Source organism: Bufo bufo, chromosome 7, assembly GCF_905171765.1.
Source record: "Bufo bufo chromosome 7, aBufBuf1.1, whole genome shotgun sequence".
Classification (NCBI taxonomy): Eukaryota; Metazoa; Chordata; class Amphibia; order Anura; family Bufonidae; genus Bufo; species Bufo bufo.
The window spans coordinates 219306119-219324844 of NC_053395.1; the positions used below are offsets into that span (position 1 = coordinate 219306119).

General features: G+C 43.7%; 1 protein-coding gene across 1 annotated transcript in view; it reads right to left on the reverse strand.

Annotated features, from left to right (window-relative positions):
• PTPRN (protein tyrosine phosphatase receptor type N) overlaps positions 1 to 18726 on the reverse strand; it is an 84021-nt gene that overhangs the window by 36904 nt on the left and 28391 nt on the right. Inside the window, 2 exon segments of the mRNA XM_040441531.1 lie at positions 1998 to 2077; positions 17843 to 18186. Of these exon segments, the coding sequence (XP_040297465.1) occupies positions 1998 to 2077; positions 17843 to 18186 (424 nt within the window).

The following is an 18726-nucleotide window of genomic DNA, read 5'->3' on the forward strand; positions in this document are numbered from 1 at the left end:
CAGTTTCTCAAGTTTAGAAATAGGAATGCTCTCCCATTCTTGTCTAATACAGGCCTCTAACTGTTCCATCGTCTTGGGCCTTCTTTGTTGCACCTTCCTCTTTATGATGCGCCAAATGTTCTCTATAGGTGAAAGATCTGGACTGCAGACTGGCCATTTCAGTACCCGGATCCTTCTTCTACGCAGCCATGATGTTGTGATTGATGCAGAATGTGGTCTGGCATTATCTTGTTGAAAAATGCAGGGTCTTCCCTGAAAGAGATGACGTCTGGATGGGAGCAGATGTTGTTCTAGAACCTGAATATATTTTTCTGCATTGATGGTGCCTTTCCAGACATGCAAGCTGCCCATGCCACACGCACTCATGCAACCCCATACCGTCAGAGATGCAGGCTTCTGAACTGAGCGTTGATAACAACTTGGGTTGTCCTTGTCCTCTTTGGTCCGGATGACATGGCGTCCCAGATTTTCAAAAAGAACTTCGAATCGTGACTCGTCTGACCACAGAACAGTCTTCCATTTTGCCACACTCCATTTTAAATGATCCCTGGCCCAGTGAAAACGCCTGAGCTTGTGGATCTTGCTTAGAAATGGCTTCTTCTTTGCACTGTAGAGTTTCAGCTGGCAACGGCGGATGGCACGGTGGATTGTGTTCACTGACAATGGTTTCTGGAAGTATTCCTGAGCCCATTCTGGGATCTCCTTTACAGTAGCATTCCTGTTTGTGGTGCAGTGTCGTTTAAGGGCCCGGAGATCACGGGCATCCAGTATGGTTTTACCGCCTTGACCCTTACGCACAGAGATTGTTCCAGATTCTCTGAATCTTCGGATGATGTTATGCACAGTTGATGATGATAGATGCAAAGTCTTTACAATTTTTCACTGGGTAACACCTTTCTGATATTGCTCCACTATCTTTCTGAGCAACATTGTGGGAATTGGTGATCCTCTACCCATCTTGGCTTCTGAGAGACACTGCCACTCTGAGAAGCTCTTTTTATACCCAATCATGTTGCCAATTGACCTAATTAGTGTTAATTGGTCTTCCAGCTCTTCGTTATGCTCAAATTTACTTTTTCCAGCCTCTTATTGCTACTTGTCCCAACTTTTTGGGGATTTGTTGACACCGTGAAAATTGGAGTCAACGTATTTTTCCTTTAAAATGATACATTTACTCGGATTAAACGTTTGATCTGTCATCTACGTTCTGTTACAAATAAAATATTGACATTTGCCATCTTCACATCATTGCATTCAGTTTTTATTCACAATTTGTTTAGTGTCCCAACTTTTTTGGAATCCGGTTTGTAAATATAAATAATAGTATAGGTGTCCGTATAAGTGAGTATTAGCCTGGAGATTGGACCCTTTAAAATATAGCTTTTATTTAGTTTTATTTAAAAAAAGCAAAAACATATAGACACCCTCTGGTAACCGGGTATCCCAAATAATATATAACAGGACGAGATGTTGTCCAGCTACCACCGTGAAATTGGTGAAAAAAATAATAATAAATAAGATAGGTGTAAATTCCAAGGGCGTTGGTGACATTAGTCGGAGGTTGGGGAAATGGATAGAGGATAGGGCACCAAGGGCGTTGGTGACTAATGTCACCAACGCCCTTGGAATTTACACCTATCTTATTTATTATTATTTTTTTCACCAATTTTACGGTGGTAGCTGGACAACATCTCGTCCTGTTATATATTATTTGGGATACCCGGTTACCAGAGGGTGTCTATATGTTTTTGCTTTTTTTAAATAAAACTAAATAAAAGCTATATTTTAAAGGGTCCAATCTCCAGGCTAATACTAACAATTTAAGTGCCAGCTCTGTAGTGCCACCATGTGATAGACCACAAGTACTGCAGTCTCTTATCTACTAATCCGGAATAACAGAAATTTCCCGGAGAAAATAAAATTGATTATTCTGTGAATTATTATTATTATTATTATTTTTTATCTAAATTAGGTAAGGAAACACAGAATGTACTCACTTGCATGATCAGTAATATCCGTTAGTGTGAGGTTTTGGCGATTTTTTCTTATCCGAAATGTCACAGCAGATCCAGCCACACTGTAGAGAAATAAGAGGAGCTTGAGTCCTGGAAGTTCCCAGAAGTAGCAGGATTATTTCATACTAATGAAGCACAATCGTGAAGGGTAAAAATAATTTTGTAGCAGAGCTCAAATAGTTTGAATATGTAATGTTTTTGAGCACCGCAATTCTTCGGTGAGTCTAATAGCTCCGTAGGGTTACAGAAAACCATCTACAGTCACGAGTGACAATTTCAGCACTGCTACATGCCCTATGGTATTGCTGGCCCTCCTACTTCTGTTGTCCCTGCCTATTATGTTGCCTTCTTTCAAAATAGACCCGCCTGCGACATAGGGCCACTTTAAAAAAAAAATTCCAGGGCCACTTTTATTTCCCAGTCCGCCCCTGGTGTTACTGTTTGTAATATATTTTACATTATTATAGTTTATACTATGAATTTGTTCTTGATGTTATTATAGTGTTACTTTTATATGTCTATGTTTCTCCTTAGCAAGCTACTCTGTTTCCTTTCTGAAAACTAAAGGGAAGTGCTACAATACAACCGATGTGTTTCCATTAGGCATCCATTAGTCCAGATCTGATCTTGATTCTTATCTTCCTATGTCACTTGCCTATTCTAATTATTATGGCTACCTATGAATATCCAAACAGACTTTACCAGCTTCCTCTACATGCTGACAGCTGATTGGTCTGTCATCTGACTTCAGAACAACAGTAAACGTGATTGGTCAATGTCTTCACTGAAGCTCCGTCTTCTAGACGCATTCACAAACAGGTGAACAATATCTCAATGGGTCACTAATAATTAAGAAATCTCATTTATGTGAATCCTCCCATTAGAATACTTTGCAAAATAAGAAGACAATTAAGAAAAGAAGCTGCAAACACAATCTACAAGATTATACCAAACAGGTGTAACACTCTCATTACCAATCATGCGCCTGGGAGAGAATAGGGAATCAGATTAGAGCACTGTTATGATCACAAAACCTTTTTAGCATTTATCAGATAAGGGACCGCCATGGGGCTAAGTATAACCCCTACTTATAAACTACATTATTTCCTAATCATTCTTTCTAGATATTATTTCCTCTATACATACCTGCATTTCTACTTTGTGGTAGTGAGCTTGTGTGATGTGTCCATTTACATTACCTGGAAATCTGTGCTGTGGAACCTGAGGAAACCCTACTGGCACTGAGTGCTCTGTTCTGTTTAGTTTTATCTCTGTTTGACCTCTTTGTCGTGGTGACATCCGTGACAAGATGGTCAATGGTTTTTCCGTGAGGATGACTGTGAAGAATCTGTGCTTGGTCCATGTATCTGTATTCCACGGACACTGCTAGACTGAAAGTTAATTTCCAGAGCATCTCCTATCAATGATTTGTGAAAACCATAGACCAAACAGAAACGGCATCTGTGGTTTTCATGGACCCATAGACTATAATTTGCGTAAGGGATTTGTAATCACGGACAAAATAGGCCATACTTCCATGGTATCACCACGCACCAATGACTTTTGGAAAACCACTTATGTGTGAATACATACATTAACGTCAGTGGGTGCGTGTGCTGTGCATGGAGAACACAGCACACGTCCGTGGTTCACTGGCGTGTGAAAGAGGCCTAAATGGACGTCATAATGTGCACATAAGACTGATCTGGTACAGGAAGCTACATACCCATAGTAGTCCACAGTATGGCTATGGGGAGAGGAATGTAAGGGGTGCATTACTGGCATTAGGGAGTAGGATATCTTATCGCAGGCCTCTGCCCCACCACAAGAACCTGTCATTCTGTTACAAGATCTACAGCACTTTTGCTGCTTTGACTCTACAAGATCTCTGCAGCTCTTGAGATCTAATGGGAAAGGAAGGTGGTGGTGGTGGTGGTGGTGGGGGGGGGGTCTATGGCACCTGGCAAGAGCTCTAATGCACCAGGTAGGGCAATAAACTAAAGCTGTATTTAAGGGACTTTCTGATATTTTTTAAAAATGGGCACAAATCAGTAACTTGCATAAAAAAGAAACAAAAACTCACCTAAAATAGAAACAAAAACTCCCCTTTTTAATAACTAGCCTCTCTAGCGCCACCTCTCCAGGCCCCGCTGGTCCTGCAGTGATCCTGCGCGGTTTATCGTTCACATTAGCACTGGCCTCTGCGGTCACGACTGCATAAATAGCCCACGACCGCTCAGGCCAGTGATCGGCTGCAGTGGTCACATGAAGGATGGACGAGTCATCATTACTGCAGGATCGGCGGGGACTGGAGTGATGAGGACCAGAGCTGCAGGGCTGGAAAGGCAGGTCATGTGGCCCTCCCTTTTTAAAATATTTTAAGAAAACCCCTTTAAATTCTATCTTCAGACTTTCATATCACATAGTTTTTTTTTTATCCTGAAACTGCCTAATTCCTTGTGCTGCCTCCTCCTCGTGTTTATTCTTCACTGATAAGGAGCCACCTACATCAATTTTCTGCACCATGAAAAGGTACCGTAGATTGTACTGCAGAGACAACTTCCTGCGACCACCTACGTGAAATCAAATGGTGGTCACACAGACAGGAAGTCAAGTGGTCGCCAGGTAAGCTAAACTCACACACTGCAGGAGACACTAGGAGAGAGGGGGAGCTAAGAAGAGTAATAAAACAGTCCTGTGGGGTATGTATTACTAATTATACCATGTGTACGCAATGACTGCAGTGGAATCTGGTGTCTTGGTATCTGATCTGATGTAGGCTCCAGGTTTGAGTTTTGAATAGAATGTCCCTTAAAGGATACGTCCACCTTTACAACATTTCTGTTAAAAGCTGAAATAATAAATGACGCAGCTTTACAAATAGTTTTGTTTAAAACATTCAATTCTTTTTTTTGTATACAGCCCCTAGGCAGTCCTATGTTTCGCCATGGTTACAGACTACAAACAAACCCTGTGTAGTCTGATCTTGCAGTGAAGTGTTTGTCTCTTTTGTTTGCTTCCTGATTTGCTGTCTGTAGATTATTAAGAAGAGGAGGTGAAGGGTGGTCTAATAGCATATGACTGCCGTATCTGACTACACATAGGATTCATCTGTAGTCTGTAACCATGGAGATGCCTAGAAGCTGCACCAAATGTAACAGACAGTAGAATTTTAATGAAGACTTTTTGCAAAGTTGATTCATTTTTCGCTCATCTCGGGACCACCAGATCATGTATATTAGGCCTCGATCTCTTGTGTCTATTCTTATATGTCTACAGCTACATATTATAGATTGTTCTTCCTCACCTGATGTTGATGAAGCTGGACGTGGACATGTGGACGCTTTGGGCCAGGAAATCCAAGAGGCGAAACCCATTATACAGGCTCAGAGGCCTAAGGAGAAAGGCAGAGGGGTGATGGTAAGCCCAGGGCTGTGGCCCTTTTCATGGTTAAGTGACCTTCCCACCCCCATAGATGTATTTGAAGGTTGGTGTCCTCGCTGGGCGATTCATATGATTTCAGGTTTACAATTATCTGGAGCTTCATGCTAAGAAAACCTATTTCCATATATTCCATTAGGCACTTCTGAATTAATATATGGGATTTCATTGATGCGGACCCCCTCCCATCTATGAGCCGCGAGGTGGAGGACTCAGCAAGTTTATGTCAATGGGAATTGTGTAATACTTCACTTCCCCTGAGGTGGCACTGCAGGAAAACTGGACACTTTCCCACAGATTATAACTGATCGCTGAGGGTCCTGACAGCAGAACGCCCAGTGATCACCTTATCATCAGGGACCCCATTGAGAAAGTGGAGAACCCCTTTAAGACTAGAAACATATCAAATTTTACCCCTGCCAAGGTTTCCCTTGAGATACCTGTCTATTACCCAAGGACTCTGGGTCAGCCGTGCATTTGAATTGAGGCAATGCAATACTACATTTTGCCTGTAGAGGCCACTGCAGCTCCCTCTGATGAACAGTGAATCGGAGATCGGCCATATATCATCTCATTCTGCTGTATTACTAGTATAATTGACTACAGAAATGAAATTATTCATAGTATGCTGGAGTTTTAATGGTCTAAACATCCATCTTATGGTCATCACCGCAGCCGTCTGCCGTAAATTGGTGGTGTAGGAAAATATATATCAGTATTTCTCAGCATTATTCACCAAACCATAGTGATCCTAAATGCCGATTTGTTCAATACAGTATATACGCCATGTATAGCTCATTTAAAGGGGAACTCCACCAAGACGCATCGGATATGCTGCCGGGTACAGGTGGGACAGAAGCCTTTCACCAGTCAGGAGAAGGGGGTTGCCCTGACCCCCATTTAGCCATCCGGTGGAGAAGAATGCCATCAAATGCAGGAAAAAGTTAGATTATGTAATTTTGTTTTTAAAGAATTTTATTTAACGGGTTGTCCAGCATTAGAAACACAAAGACAGCGCCTCACCTGTTCACAGGTTGTGTGTGGTGTTGCATCTCAGCCCCTTTTACTTCAAAGGAGCTGAACTGCAATACCACTCAGAACCTTGTGGGCAGGGGTGGCGCTGTTTTTGAAAGTAAGCATCTATGATTTTCTGATTATGAACTCCAGTATTATTTAACTAAGGTATACAATTACACTATTTATTATTTCATTATATGTTCACTATATTGTGGCATCATATGTGTATATAGTGCAACTTTATTTGTGTGTACAGTCTATAACGGCTTTGTGTGTGCAGTTTATAGCAGTTTTATTTGTGTGTACAATTTATAGCGGCTTTATTAATGCACACAGTTTTAAGCGACTTTGTCTGTACAGTATAGTACATTATAGTGGTTTACTTGTGTGTACAGTATATAGCAGCTTTATTTATCTGTAAAGTATATAGTGGATTAATTTGTGTGCACAATATATAGTGACTTTATTTGTAGGTACAGTCTATAGCGGCTTTATTTGTGTGCAGTATATAATGGCTTTATTTTCTTTGTACAGTATATAGGAGCTTTATTTGTATGTAGAGTATATAGCAGCTTTATTTTCTGTGTACAGTATATAGCAGCTTTATTTTCTGTGTACAGTATATAGCAGCTTTATTTTCTGTGTACAGTATATAGCAGCTTTATTTGTATGTAGAGTATGTAGCAGCTTTATTTTCTGTGTACAGAATATAGAGTGGCTTTATTTGTGTGTAAATTATATAGTGAATTTATTTGTGTGCACAGTATATAGCAGCTTTATTTGTATGTAGAGTATATAGCAGCTTTATTTTCTGTGTACAGTATATAGCAGCTTTATTTGTATGTAGATTATGTAGCAGCTTTATTTTCTGTGTACAGTATATAGCAGCTTTATTTTCTGTGTACAGTATATAGCAGCTTTATATGTATGTAGAGTATATAGCAGCTTTATTTTCTGTGTACAGTATATAGCAGCTTTATTTTCTATGTACAGTATATAGCAGCTTTATTTGTATGTAGATTATGTAGCAGCTTTATTTTCTGTGTACAGTATATAGCAGCTTTATTTTCTGTGTACAGTATATAGCAGCTTTATTTGTATGTAGAGTATATAGCAGCTTTATTTTCTGTGTACAGTATATAGCAGCTTTATTTTCTATGTACAGTATATAGCAGCTTTATTTGTATGTAGATTATGTAGCAGCTTTATTTTCTGTGTACAGTATATAGCAGCTTTAATTTCTGTGTACAGTATATAGCAGCTTTATTTGTATGTAGAGTATATAGCAGCTTTATTTTCTGTGTACAGTATATAGCAGCTTTATTTTCTATGTACAGTATATAGCAGCTTTATTTGTATGTAGATTATGTAGCAGCTTTATTTTCTGTGTACAGTATATAGCAGCTTTAATTTCTGTGTACAGTATATAGCAGCTTTATTTGTATGTAGAGTATATAGCAGCTTTATTTTCTGTGTACAGTATAAAGCAGCTTTATTTGTATGTAGATTATATAGCAGCTTTATTTTCTGTGTACAGTATATAGCAGCTTTTTTTGTATGCAGAGTATATAGCAGCTTTATTTTCTGTGTACAGTATATAAAAGCTTTATTTGTATTTACAGTCTTTAGCAGCTTTATTTTCTGTGTACAGTTTATAGCGGCTTTATTCTTATGTACAGAATATAGAGTGGCTTTAGTTGTGTGTAAATTATATAGTGAATTTATTTGTGTGCGCAGTATATAGCAGCTTTATTTGTATGTACCGTCTATAGCGGCTTTATTTATGTGGACAGTTTATAATTACTTTATTTGTAGGTACAGTCTATAACAGCTTTATTTTCTTTGTACAGTATATAGCAGCTTTATTTGTGTGTACAATCTACAGCGGATTTATATATGTGTATATTATATAGCAACTTTATTTGTGTATACAGTGTATAACAGCTTAATTTATACAGTATTGGCTTTATTTGTGTGTACAGTATATAGTGGCTTTTTCTGTATATACTGTACATTTTCCCTTATCGTCCTCGGCAGCACAGAATGGGTTAACGTTGACCTCTTTTAGTTTCATAGGACCGCCCACCTAGATTTAAACAATCAAACAATTAGTCAATCACATAATTAGTACACCTATAAGGTCTGGTGAATGCAACTGCCCCTTGTATTTTTTTTATGTCCTCATTTCTGAGGAATCTGCCCACCTGTCTGGTGTGGTGAAGATCGGCCACCTATGCCGTGGGGTGTGTCCCAGGCTCCAGGCCAAGTGTCCAGCAGTGCCACGGGTGTGTCCTTGGCGCTGGCACTATGCCGCATCCACGATGTGCGCGCCGGCAGGAGGTCTCCTTTGCGGTCTGATAGCCGCTGCCCTGCCGATGATTCGCGCAGTGTGCGCCCGACGCCCGGCATTAACATCCCCAGCATGCCTCTCCTAGGATCGGAGGAGGCCACCGCACTTGCGGGTTCGGGCAGCGTCTGACGTCATCAGTCAGCGCGCCCTCTGGGGCCAATGGTAAGCCGCAGGAGCGGCTGACGTCACCAGGCGGCGTCCAGGGCGCCAAATTCAAATATTTAAGGTGGATGCAGGCTGGAGCAAGCTGCCATAAGTGCCTGGCAGCCGAGCTCCTGTGAATTTAAGGTATTGTGTCAGCTGGGGCTCCTTCTGACAGAGATCCTTGCTGGTTTTGCTCATGATATGTCTGTTTTTCTCTGTTCCAGATGTCTGGGCTTCCTGGTTCAGTGAGAAAGAGGTCTAAGAAGCACAGACACAGATATTGCCTGTCATGTGAGCAGCCCCTACCTGATGAACAGCGAGAGGACTACTGTGACAACTGTATGGCGGCGGATTCTGTCCATTCTCATAGATCTTCTGCTGGTTCAAAAAAGTCAAGGAAGAAGCAATCCCGCTGCATCTCTTGTATTCAGCCCTTACCTGAGGATTCACAGTCCAATATCTGCGCTTCCTGCACTCAGCCTGAAGACGAGTCTGACGCAGAGTCCAGAAGACTAATGAGCCTCTTTAAGTCCTTTCTGACAAAGCAGAAACAGAAAGCCAAAAAGAGAAAGCGCGATCCTATCTCCTCATCCTCTGACGAGTCTCTGACGTCCGAGAGCGAAGACTCAGGCTCGGATTGGGAAGTCTCTAATATGGAGGAAAATTTCCTTTTTGATAGGAAAAATGCGAATCGCTTAATCAAAGATGTAAAGGGAATAATGGGGACTAAGGAAGACCCTGTTGCCGCACAGGACAAGGAGAGTCTCTTCTATTTCCCAAAGAAAAAAGCTTCGGTCCTTCCAAGCCATCCAGTTCTGGACTCCATATTCCAGAAGGAATGTAAATGTCCCCTGAGGAAAATAGATCCGGGCTCAAGATTCCGTTCCGTTTATAAGATCGACTCCGCTGAGTCCTCAAGCTGGGAAGTCCCCGCCAGAGTTGATCCTGCGGTAACAAGGCTGGCTAAAAGGTCCTTCTTTCCTGCAGATGACTCCGCGCTGCTGAGGGACCCGATGGACAGAAAGGCAGATAACTTGCTAAAGAGACTGCATTCTTACTTGGCCACGTTAAGTAAGGCAGCCATGGCCGCAGTACCAGTGGCTCGAGCCCTCAGAATCTGGCTAAGTCACCTAGGAAGGGACATCGAGGACGGAGTCTCCAGAGAAGACCTGCTCCTTCAACTGCCGTCCCTTAAAATGGCCGCTGAGTTTTTGTGCGACTTTCCAGTGGATTCGCTGAGATTCCTGGCTAAAGATATGGCCCTCTCAAATTCAATAAGAAGGACTTTGTGGCTCAAGCTATGGGCAGGAGATGTTGCCTCAAAGACCAACCTCTGCGCTCTACCCTTTGAGCCTGGGAGACTGTTCGGCTCTCAGCTAGACAAGCTGTTAGAAGCCAATTCGGATGAAAAATCTCTGAAGTTCCCTCAGTTTAAAACCAAGAATCGTCCAAGGAATTTTCGTCCCTTTGGTAGGCAGCCTTACCGCAGAACAGGCTATCGTGGGCGATCTAGCAGAGGCCGGTCAGACAGAAGAGTCCTTCCCAGTTCTGCTGAAAAAGCAAGAGGAAAGGAAGACTTAAGTAAAAACTCCAAGGCTGATTTCTGACGTCGAAAGCCGGTCTGTAGGAGGTCGCTTATCCTACTTCTACAACAACTGGGAGAGAATCACTACAGACAAATGGGTTCTGGATCTAATAAGGGACGGATACTCGCTAGAGTTTCTTCATCAGCCAAGAAGCAGATTTCTGTTTCAAAGAGAAGACCCTCGTATAGATCACCTGGTGGACCAATTTCTAAAGAAAGGAGCTTTAGAACGGGTACCAAGAGGTCAAGAAAAAAAGGGAGTCTACTCCAGGTTGTTTCTAGTCCCAAAAGCAAGCGGGGATTGGCGTCTCGTTATAGACCTCAGATACTTAAATCATTTTCTGAGAAAAATCCATTTCAAGATGGAAACATTAAGATCGGTGGTGTCCACTCTTCAGCGAGATCAGTTCATGGCCTCCCTGGACTTGGAGGACGCCTACCTGCATGTGCCCATAAGATCGTCCTCAAGGAAATTCCTAAGAGTGGCCGTCAGAAGAGCAGGGAGGATCCTGCACTTTCAATTCAGAGCGTTGCCCTTCGGGCTGACGTCCGCACCCAGGATTTTTACCAAAATATCAGTGGTGGCAGCAGTGCATCTACGCTTACAGGCCATTCAAGTCTATCCTTACCTCGACGACTGGCTAGTGGCAGCAGCAACGGAGGAACAGTTACAACTTCATCTCCGTACAGTCATCTCGCTTCTCCAGTCCCTCGGTTTCATAATGAGTTGGAAGAAATCTCAGCTCTCCCCAACGACGTCGAAAAGATTCTTGGGGATGGTGATAGACACCCGCTGCATGAAAGTGTTCCTTCCTTCAGACAAGGGTCAGAAGATCAGAGAGGAAGTGAGAACCTTGAGATCCATTCACAAGCCATCCGTACGCAGAGTGATGAAGACCTTGGGTCATCTGACTTCTACCATAGATGCGGTCCCCTGGGCGAAGATCCATATGCGAGACCTTCAATGGAATATGATACAGACAAGACGCACCAGTCATTGCGATTTGGAAAGAAGAATCAGCCTGAGGCCTTCCGTTATTCAGAGTCTGAACTGGTGGTTACAGACGGAGAAGCTCACAGTAGGGAAATCTTTTCAGTATCTGTCACCGATAATAATGACCACGGATGCCTCAGCCAGAGGCTGGGGAGCTCATGTGCAAAACAGATGGATCCAAGGGAAATGGTCTCCCCAGGATGTGCGACAGTCCTCGAACTTCAAGGAAATGAAGGCTGTTCTGGAATCGCTAGTCCATTTTAAAACCCTCCTGGAAGGAAAATCGGTGCTGGTTCGCTCAGACAACCTCTCCACTGTGTTCTACCTGAACAAACAGGGAGGAACGAGGAGCCCGTCCTTGATGAAATTATGCAAACGGATTTTCACCTGGGCAGAATCACATCTTTCGCAATTAAGAGCGATTCATATAAGAGGCTGTTACAATATACAAGCAGATCGTCTGAGTCGGATGACAGTCAGTCCGAGCGAGTGGGGTTTGAATCCGATTTACTTCAAGCAAATCATAGCCAGATGGGGTTGTCCAACCTAGGATCTGATGGCCTCCAGACAAAATCGGAAACTCCAGAAGTTCTGTTCCCTGAGCAAACACGACAGGCCGACAGTGGTAGATGCCTTCTCGATGTCTTGGAGTCGCCTATTTGTCTACTTATTTCCACCGGCACCCCTCATACCGAGGGTTCTACAGAAGATTGCGGTAGAAAGACCCAAAGTAATATTAATAGCACCATTTTGGCCCCGGAGGTCATGGTTTCCTCTTCTTCTCCAACTGTCCGAAGGGAACTATTGGAAGCTTCCATGTGCCCCCGACCTTCTCCTCCAGCAGGGTCTATTCCATCAGAACCTAGACAGGTTACACCTCACGGCCTGGATGTTGAGAGAAGCAGATTAGAGGAAGAGGGCCTACCAGCTTCGGTCATTGACACACTAATGAATTCCCGCAAGCGTTCTACCAATGTGAAATATGCCAAAGTATTAGGAAAATTCCGGTCTTGGTTGTCGGGAAAAGGATATACGGAAATAAACATCTCCAGTATTCTTCAGTTCCTTCAAGAAGGATTTGATATGGGCTTGAAGCCGAATACCTTAAAATCCCAGATGACTGCCATTAATATCTTGACAGAGAATAAATATCTGTTCCATCCTCTGATAGTCAGATTCTTCAAGGCCTTGAAGAGGCTAAGACCGGTGATTCACGAACCCTTTCCTGTGTGGGACTTATCCCTAGTACTAAGGGGACTCACAAGACCACCCTTTGAACCGTTGGAACAGGTGGACATCAGATATCTCTCCTGCAAAGTTCTGTTTCTTGTAGCCATTACTTCGGCGAAAAGATTGGGGGAACTACGAGCGTTATCTTCCAGACATCCATATATGAATATTAATAGGGAAACCTTCTTGCCTACTTTTTTCCCAAATCCGGCGGATGAAGAACAGGAGCAATTACATATGCTGGATGTGAAAAGAGCAGTAGAAACATATTTGCGAAGAACGGAAGAGTTCCGTTTAGACGAAAGTCTTTTTTTGCTTTATTCTGGACCGAGAAGAGGGCGAACGCCATCCAAGTATTCACTCGCCCGGTGGATAAAGAACACCATCACAGAAACCTAATTGTTAGAGGGGGAAACTCCACCACTTTCCATCAAGGCTCATTCTACGAGGTCGACAGCAGCCTCTTGGGCGGAATATGGGCAGGTGTCTATACAAGAGATCTGCAGCGCAGCCTCCTGGTCCACTCCTTCCACCTTCGCAAAGCATTATCGCCTCGACATCGAGTCCAGGAGCTCAGCCTTTGGCACAGGCATTCTAAGTTCAGCTTCAGTATAATCCCCCCCTTTGGAATCTATAAAAATCCCATTCTGTGCTGCCGAGGACGATAAGGGAAAGTAGAAAATTGGTACCTGGAATTTTACTTTCCTTGAGTCCGAAGGCAGCACAGGCTTACCCTCCCTAAATAAATTATATTTTTTTGTTCTGCAACTGTGTGGATCTATTTTTTAATACAAGGGGCAGTTGCATTCACCAGACCTTATAGGTGTACTAATTATGTGATTGACTAATTGTTTGATTGTTTAAATCTAGGTGGGCGGTCCTATGAAACTAAAAGAGGTCAACGTTAACCCATTCTGTGCTGCCTTCGGACTCAAGGAAAGTAAAATTCCAGGTACCAATTTTCTACTATATAGCGGCTTTATTTGTGTGTGGATTATATAGTGGCTTAATTTTTGCATATCGCATATGGCAGAATTATTTATGTGTGCAGTGTGTGTCACTATAATTCATATATGCTGTACTCCGTTATTTATTGGGACACTACGGCAGTAATATCCACTTTCTATGGGATGACATGCCGTACGGTTCATCCAATTCCCTGTATATAACCAGTCTCTAAAGAAGAAGCTTCTAGCTAAGTCTTGGTGTCTCTAGTACAGTGAGCTGGCCGGGATTTGCTCTATAATTTATGCCATGACAAGGAAATATGCCACGCCCCTCCTGCTTAGCCCTACCCACTTTTTTAAATTAAAAAAATTAAAAAAGAACTAAGCCACAGATTTTCATGCAAATTTTGTGCACAAAGCTGCGACTTTTCTGCTTACGGCCTTGATACATCGTATCTACATTGCACATAGTATCCTGTCAGTGTTGCAGATTCCGGTGATTTTTCTTTCGGCTCCTTTATCTTTGGATGTAAATTATTTATGTTCATCCCCACCCCCATCCTCGCTGTGTTCCCTGACTCAGTTGGTACGCTCATTGGCGCTGCTCTGGAATAATTGCATAAAATTACAGCAATTACACTTATTGACTCTCATCTGTTTCTGCTGTGCCTGGCAGTTCACAATCTGGACAGTATGTGCCACTCGTACAAGGCCGGGTCGAGGTGAAAGGGTCATAAAATCCTCTCCCGCCTCCTTAAGGATTTCAATATATTCTCATTGCGATATTTGTAAGGGAAGTCAATTTGTATCAGGAAGGGAGGAGAGATCAACCAAGAGCTGGAAATGATCCATGAGATAAGTAGTAATGAAGGCGCTGTCTCCTTTAAGATTGTCATTGTCTGGTAAAGCTGGGTGACAACAACCAATATGACTGCCATTCCAGCTCCCACAGGAGCTACCACCCAACTTTCTTGGGCTCCTGAGAATGTGACTGGAGTAGTGAGTGATATCAGATAAGGAGATGTATTACTGCAAATAGACAAGATGCAATTTTTGTAGCTTTTGTAGATTTGCTTCTCTGGTGCACAGACTGCCTGAAGATGCACCACACGGCCGCAGGATTCTGAGAAAGCTGAGTGGGAGCTGCAACGTCAGTCATATTGATACAGTACTCAGCTATAGGGGTACTTAGATTTGTCTGGGCCTCTGGGAAATAAGGGCTATGATCTCGATAGGAACTGTATAAATCTGCATGCAGTGAGCTCACAATAGTGATGACTGCAAGAGCTGTATAAATCTGTATGCAGTGTGTTCCCCTAGCGGTGGCTGCAGGAGCTGTATAAATCTATATGCAGTGTGTTCCCCTAGTGGTGGCTGCAGGAGCTGTATAAATCTATATGCACTGTGTTCCCCCTAGTGGTGGCTGCAGGAGCTGTATAAATCTATATGCAGTGTGTTCCCCTAGTGGTGGCTGCAGGAGCTGTATAAATCTGTATGCAGTGTGTTCCCCTAGTGGTGGCTGCAGCAGCTGTATAAATATATATGCAGTGGGTTCCCCTAGTGGTGACTGCAGGAGCTGTATAAATCTGTATGTCGTGTGTTCCCCTAGTGGTGGCTGCAGAAGCTCTATAAATCTGTATGCAGTGTGTTCCCCTAGTGGTGGCTGCAGCAGCTGTATAAATCTGTATGCAGTGTGTTCCCCTAGTGGTGGCTGCAGCAGCTGTATAAATCTATATGCAGTGTGTTCCCCCTGCTGGTGGCTGCAGGAAAGTATAAATCTGTATGCAGTGAGCTCCCCTAGTGGTGGCTGCAGGAGCTGTATAAATCTATATGCAGTGTGTTCCCCTAGCGGTGGCTGCAGGAGCTGTATAAATCTATATGCAGTGTGTTCCCCTAGCGGTGGCTGCAGGAGCTGTATAAATCTGTATGCAGTGTGTTCCCCTAGCGGTGGCTGCAGGAGCTGTATAAATCTATATGCAGTGAGCTCCCCTAGTGGTGACTGCAGGAGCTGTATAAATCTGTATGCAGTGTGTTCCCCTAGTGGTGGCTGCAGGAGCTGTATAAATATATATGCAGTGTGTTCCCCTAGTGGTGGCTGCAGGAGCTGTATAAATCTACATGCAGTGTGTTCCCCTAGTGGTGGCTGCAGGAGCTGTATAAATCTGTATGCAGTGGGTTCCCCTAATGGTGGCTGCAGGAGCTGTATAAATCTGTATGCAGTGAGCTCCCCTAGTGGTGGCTGCAGGAGCTGTATAAATCTGTATGCCGTGTGTTCCCCCTAGTGGTGGCTGCAGAAGCTGTATAAATCTGTATGCAGTGAGCTCCTCTAGTGGTGGCTGCAGGAGCTGTATAAATCTGTATGCAGTGAGCTCCCCTAGTGGTGGCTGCAGGAGCTGTATAAATCTATATGCAGTGTGTTCCCCCTAGTGGTGACTGCAGGAGCTGTATAAATCTGTATGCAGTGTGTTCCCCTAGTGGTGGCTGCAGGAGCTGTATAAATCTATATGCAGTGTGTTCCCCTAGTGGTGGCTGCAGGAGCTATATAAATCTGTATGCAGTCAGCTCCCCCTAGTGGTGGCTGCAGGAGCTGTATAAATCTGTATGCAGTGGGTTCCCCTAATGGTGGCTGCAGGAGTTGTATAAATCTGTATGCAGTGAGCTCCCCTAGTGGTGGCTGCAGGAGCTGTATAAATCTGTATGCAGTGGGTTCCCCTAATGGTGGCTGCAGGAGTTGTATAAATCTGTATGCAGTGAGCTCCCCTAGTGGTGGCTGCAGGAGCTGTATAAATCTATATGCAGTGTGTTCCCCCTAGTGGTGGCTGCAGGAGCTGTATAAATCTGTATGCAGTCTGTTTCCCTAGTGGTGGCTGCAGGAGCTGTATAAATCTGTATGCCGTGTGTTCCCCTAGTGGTGGCTGCAGAAGCTGTATAAATCTGTATGCAGTGAGCTCCTCTAGTGGTGGCTGCAGGAGCTGTATAAATCTGTATGCAGTGAGCTCCCCTAGTGGTGGCTGCAGGAGCTGTATAAATCTATATGCAGTGTGTTCCCCTAGTGGTGGCTGCAGGAGCTGTATAAATCTATATGCAGTGTGTTCCCCCTAGTGGTGGCTGCAGGAGTTGTATAAATCTATATGCAGTGTGTTCCCCTAGTGGTGTCTGCAGGAGCTGTATAAATCTATATGCAGTGTGTTCCCCCTAGTGGTGGCTGCAGGAGTTGTATAAATCTGTATGCAGTCTGTTCCCCTAGTGGTGGCTGCAGGAGTTGCATAACTGTGCAAGAAGTGAGCTCTCCCTAGAGGTGCCTGTCGGAGCTGTAGAAATCTGCATGCAGTGAGCTCACAATAGTGGCGTCTGCAGGATTTGTATAAATCTGCATGCAGAGTGCTCCACCTAGTTGCAGCTGCAGGAGCTGTATAAATCTGTAGGCAGAATGCTCCCCCTAGTGGTGTCTGCAGGAGCAATATAAATCTGTATGTATTGAGCTCCCCCTAGAGGTGGTGCAGGTAGCTATAAATTTAGAAGTTTCTTAGAGAATTTCTGTGAGCCCCTAATGCCCAAACACTCAGTGCACCCTTACTCAGCCAAAAAAATAACCAAATAGATTTTTGACAACTTTCTGATTTTTCAGTTCAGAGTAAGTCTACTTTCACACTGGCGTTTTGGCTTTCCGTTTTTTGGATCCGTTCAGGGCTCTCACAAGCGGTCCAAAACGGATCAGTTTGCATTCTAATGCATTCTGAATGGAAAAGGATCTGCTCACAATGCGTCAGTTTGCATCAGTATAGTCTCCATTCCGCTTTGCTTGCAGCGTATGACGAAACTGAGCCAAACGGATCCGTCCTGACACACAATGTAAGTCAATGGGGACAGATCCGTTTTCACTGACACAATAGAAAACGGATCCGTCCCCTATTGACTTTCAATGGTGATTAAGACGTCTTGGCTATGTTAAAGATAATACAAACGGATCCGTTCTGAACGGATGCAGACGGTTGTATTATCTGAACGGATCCGCAGTGTGAAAGTAGCCTAACTTGCTCTTTATGGCTCTTGGTTGTTCAGTAACGGGCCCTTTCCCTTTCCCCGGCCTTGATTCTGTGTGACGTCCCAGGTACTTACTTCTGATCAGTTAGGATGTATCCATAGTCTTCAGTAGCTTCTTGGGGTTTCTTCTCCGAACCATCAGGGGTTTCTCCAGTTTCTTGGTAACTTTTCTTCTCCAGGCTCTTCTGGGAATCGTCTCTGATGGCGGCCAGCAGATGAGCTTGTTGTTCTCCCAATGTCTGTGCGTCAGGTGCCAGGTGGGTGGTAATAGAGGCGGGGGTGGCACTCATGACACGCTCCCCATCCCGTTGGTCAGCATTAAGGGCCACAGGGGCTGGAGAGATGTCCCTTGGGATAATGTCTGGAGGTGGGAAGGGGGGCTGAGCTCCAGAAGAATGCTGCATATCTCCTTCTGAGATCTGAAAGACAAACACAACATGTTTTTTGTCCTACAGTGACACCACCCAGCTTTCCTGGTGTCCTGAAAAGCAGCTATTTATTTAAAGTGAACCTCGACTTCAGATTGATACCATTTTGAGTAACTTTGCAAAGTTTTGCTTTTCTTTTGCTGATCTTTAGTCACATCATTCTAGTCTATGTTATGATGATAGAGGGAAACCTATGTTTCCTATTCTCTTTGCTCATCAGATGATACATTGAACCATTAACCCATTCCTGATCACGTTATGTATATTTACATCGGCGGTCAGGACTTTAAATATGGCGCCCACTCGTGCATGCAACGGGCGCCACAGCTGCTGTTTTAAACAGTAGGCACCTGGGGCTCATGTCCGCGATCGGCGGTAATGCGATCACAGACTTTTAACCCTTAAGATGCTGTGGTCAAAAGAAACCACGACATCTGGAGGCACAAAAACCTGGAAGCATGCGCTTCCGGGTGTGTTCCGGCTCCCCCTCCCCCCGGCGGAGTTCGGGGAAGCTGGAGTGTGTGTGCAGCA